The 3,615-nt window shown below is 35.8% G+C and overlaps 1 protein-coding gene across 1 annotated transcript in view; it reads left to right on the top strand.

Annotated features, from left to right (window-relative positions):
• Positions 1 to 364: 364 nt before the first annotated feature.
• Positions 365 to 3,615, top strand: part of LOC108745704 (protein sickie) — a 113,342-nt gene continuing 110,091 nt past the window's right edge. Inside the window, exon 1 of the mRNA XM_018482012.1 lies at positions 365 to 590. Within this exon, the coding sequence (XP_018337514.1) occupies positions 510 to 590 (81 nt within the window). The 5' untranslated portion in view covers positions 365 to 509. The remainder of the gene's footprint in view (positions 591 to 3,615) is intronic.

The raw sequence follows: 3,615 nt of genomic DNA, 5'->3' as shown, positions 1-3,615 counted from the left end.
TAAAAAAAAAAAAAAAAAAAAAAAAAAAAAAAAAAAAAAATAGAGAAACATGACTGTACTAACAAAAAATATATGTAAAAGGATACATATTAGAATGGATTCTAGTAAAATGATCTCTCTTAACAGAATTAATATAAGTCAAACTAATATCGATTTGTTCAAGTATCCATCCTGTCAAGACTCGTTATCAGTATTATATCTCTCTCTCTCTCATTACATTGACATAATATCTCTTAATTTAAATCTCACAGAAGAAGAAGAGACCATGATAGTAAATAAAAGAATAATCGTATGTGCGGTTGTGAATTGAGAAGAAAAATTGAGGACGAAAGTGAAAGATAAAAAAAATCGTTTTTAATTATAATGCGATTGCAATGATGCATCATCGCGTGATGATCGAATGGAAAGTGAATGGTAAAGGTGTAATTTGTCGTGAGGAATAATATCGGGAGGGCAGACTCGGATGACGCTAGGACGTCACGGGGGTCGCGACGACCACCGGCGGCATCATGGCGTGTATCAGGGCGCCAAGATCCGTGCGCGGTTCTATCGACGACATCAAGGCCGAGTCCACGCGTAATGTTGTGCAGGTAATTCTTTCCTTCCCGCTCTCTCGTATCTTTTTCGCCGAGAGATGTCAAATATGTTTACAACTATACTTTTGCGAATCTATCGACATCTCTTTACGAATTTATTATTGTTACCGCTATTTTTGGATATGACGCGAAGAAAAAGCAGCTATACAATTAAATGTACTTGAAAATAAAAAGCACCTACAGATCAAACGATTCAAAATAGATTCAGACCAAATGAAAACAAGACAGTTGAGACACACTCGTCCTGACATTTGGAGATATATAAATTCATAAACGTTTACATTGTACACTTGGTGAAAAAAGTTAATGTATCAGAAACATCTTGAGTGATGAATATCTACTTATAATGGTATTATTTTATTCTGCGAACATTTTTTTATTTTATTACTTAAGAATATAATTGAATCAATTATTTTTTTTTTCATAACATCAACATTTTCAAAAGTTTCAAACAATAATTGATTTTATATCAAACCAAAATTACGCTATATTAATATAGACATAATGGACTATCTTACTTTCCTGTCTCAACGAGTTTCTTTAACATATGTGTTCCGCACGATCTTGCTTCAGCAAAGAGAGAGAGAGAGAGAGAGAGAGAGAGAGAGAGAGAGCACTCTTCATTTTTCTCTCTCTCTCTCTCTCTCTACTGAAATACTCCGGGAAAGCCCAGAGATTTCATCGGGAAAGTGGAAAAAGAATCTGCGAAACGGCAACCCCATTGCGACCGCTGTAATAATGGCGACCTGAGATCATGAAGCAAAACCCTCCGTGCGTCCCTTCGTACCGCTCGCGTCTCTTTGCGCGCTCAAAAATAGTACGCGATGACTAACTCTCTTCTCTCCTCACTCTCTGCGTGGCTGCTCCTCTGTCCTCCTCTTTCTCTTCCTCTTCCTCTCGTCTCTGTACGACAACCAAGTTTGTGTCCCCTTGCGCTTTCCGTCGTCCAGAGCTGCGAGCTGCGAGCGAGTGCACGGCGCGGCTTGCCTCTTCGGTGACTCAAGAGCTGCTCCTCGCTCGCTCACGCTGAAAAGCCTGGCGCTTCGCCAGCGCGGTAAACGCGTCAGGACAATTCATGCTTCCGCGCGTGATTTATATCCTCGGTGCTCACTTATAGATATGAACATATTAAAAAAATTATCAGATATCAGACAATCACATTTTCTTGAGAAATATTTTATTGTTGTCGCTCGTTTTTTACATATAAATTGGAAAGTATCGCTACAATCACTCTGTGATTGTAATACGCAAAAGTACCATGTTGATGTAAACAAGGAAAATAATGCACACATAAATTATAATTTTATAATTTTATGAAAAATTACAAAATTTTTGTTTTACACATATATATACGTACAATGAATAATATGCAAATCCACGGTGCAAAATCTGGTGTAATAATTAACAGCGCGAATATCAATATTTGAAACTTTGCACTTGACAAAATGTGAATATCTGAGTAATATTGATTTGGCGTTTATAAATTTGTCCAAGAGTTCTTCCATTTGAATATTCGACAAATAAATATGGAACATGCACGATGACAAAAAGTAGCGACAGTCAAGCACCTGCGACGCAATAAAATAGTCAAGTGAAAAAAAAGAGAGGAAAGGAGTAAGAGAAGGAGAAAGGATTGCGTGTTAATAAACGTAAGTGTACACTTGCACGAGGTTGCAATCAGCGAGAGATAACACCCACATGACGTATAGGTCGCCGCATATGATGGAAATGCAAATGGATGCGTCGCGCGTCGTGCTGTTTTAGTCAAAAGGGAAAACGACAGAAAAAGAGTTTGCGGAGCTTCGCGGTCAGCTGCAAATGCATTCAATTTCGTCGACACGCCAGGCACCTGTCGCGCATTATGCGAATAGGCGTTCTCAGGACCATCGAGACTTGCGATGTCATCAACGACACACTAATTGAAATTTTGTACAGTGATCGAAAATTTGCCACGTAATTGATACGATTTATAACATAATTAGAGTGATGCAATAACCAAGATTTATGCCCTAATTAGAGGTGCGACTTGAATTTACGATGTTATGTTGAAGCTTCGCCGCATAATTGGCGGAAAACTTGGATCGCAATATAACGTATTGCATTAACAAGGAGGAGGAATCTAACCCGGCAACAAATTAACTGTGTTCGACATACTAATAAGATAAATCAAATCACAGGATTGCAACAGCAACGTGATAGACTTTCGAAGTGTACATTTGTCCGTAAGTGCTCGTTAATGCACTTCTCCACACTTTAATCCATTCACTCGCTATGAAATGACTATGCACGATGCGTAATTTTCTTATTTCATGCGCGTAGCTCTCTAAAAATATTCATGCAGATTTTTTAATTTTATTTTCTCTATCTATTGAAATTTAATTTATCTAGCAACATTTATAAAATTATTTTCTTCTATCAGTATTATTTGCTATTTTTTCTCACACCTATTTTATATGTATTTTATATTAATTACATATTTATTACAGAATATAAAGGATAAAAATTTCAGAACAATAAATTGTGAAGCATATATGTACATGTTGAATACAAGATTTTGCATGATTTGACATGCCGTAAGAAGCGAGTATATTTTTCGAGGTAAAAAGATTTATATTCCACCAATCAGCGTTGTTTACTTTGCTTTTCCCACTTCAACACGGGATTAACTTAAACAAGTTTGATTGGTGCTCGCAATAATATTATCACAAATTTTCTTAAATTAGTCTGGATACCCATATTTAGGAAAATAGTCAAATTCATCGGGAAATAAAATTATTTGTTTTTTTTAAATTTATTTTTTAATATAATAAGATATAAGTGCTCGTAATTTGTATTTCATCAAAAAACTTTTAATAAATTTTCAACATAGGAAATAATGAATGTTTGCGAGGAATTGAGGTTATTTGTCATTTTTGCAAACACAAAAATCTGTAGAGCTGAAGCAAGCAATGAAGAAATAATGACCATATAACTGCAGGATGAAGAAATAATAATCGATCGATCGATCGACTATTAAAGT

This window comes from Trachymyrmex septentrionalis, unplaced genomic scaffold (assembly GCF_001594115.1).
Source record: "Trachymyrmex septentrionalis isolate Tsep2-gDNA-1 unplaced genomic scaffold, Tsep1.0 scaffold148, whole genome shotgun sequence".
NCBI lineage: Eukaryota > Metazoa > Arthropoda > Insecta > Hymenoptera > Formicidae > Trachymyrmex > Trachymyrmex septentrionalis.
Note: the sequence above shows the minus strand (reverse complement) of the source record. Positions and strands in the feature narration are given on the sequence as shown.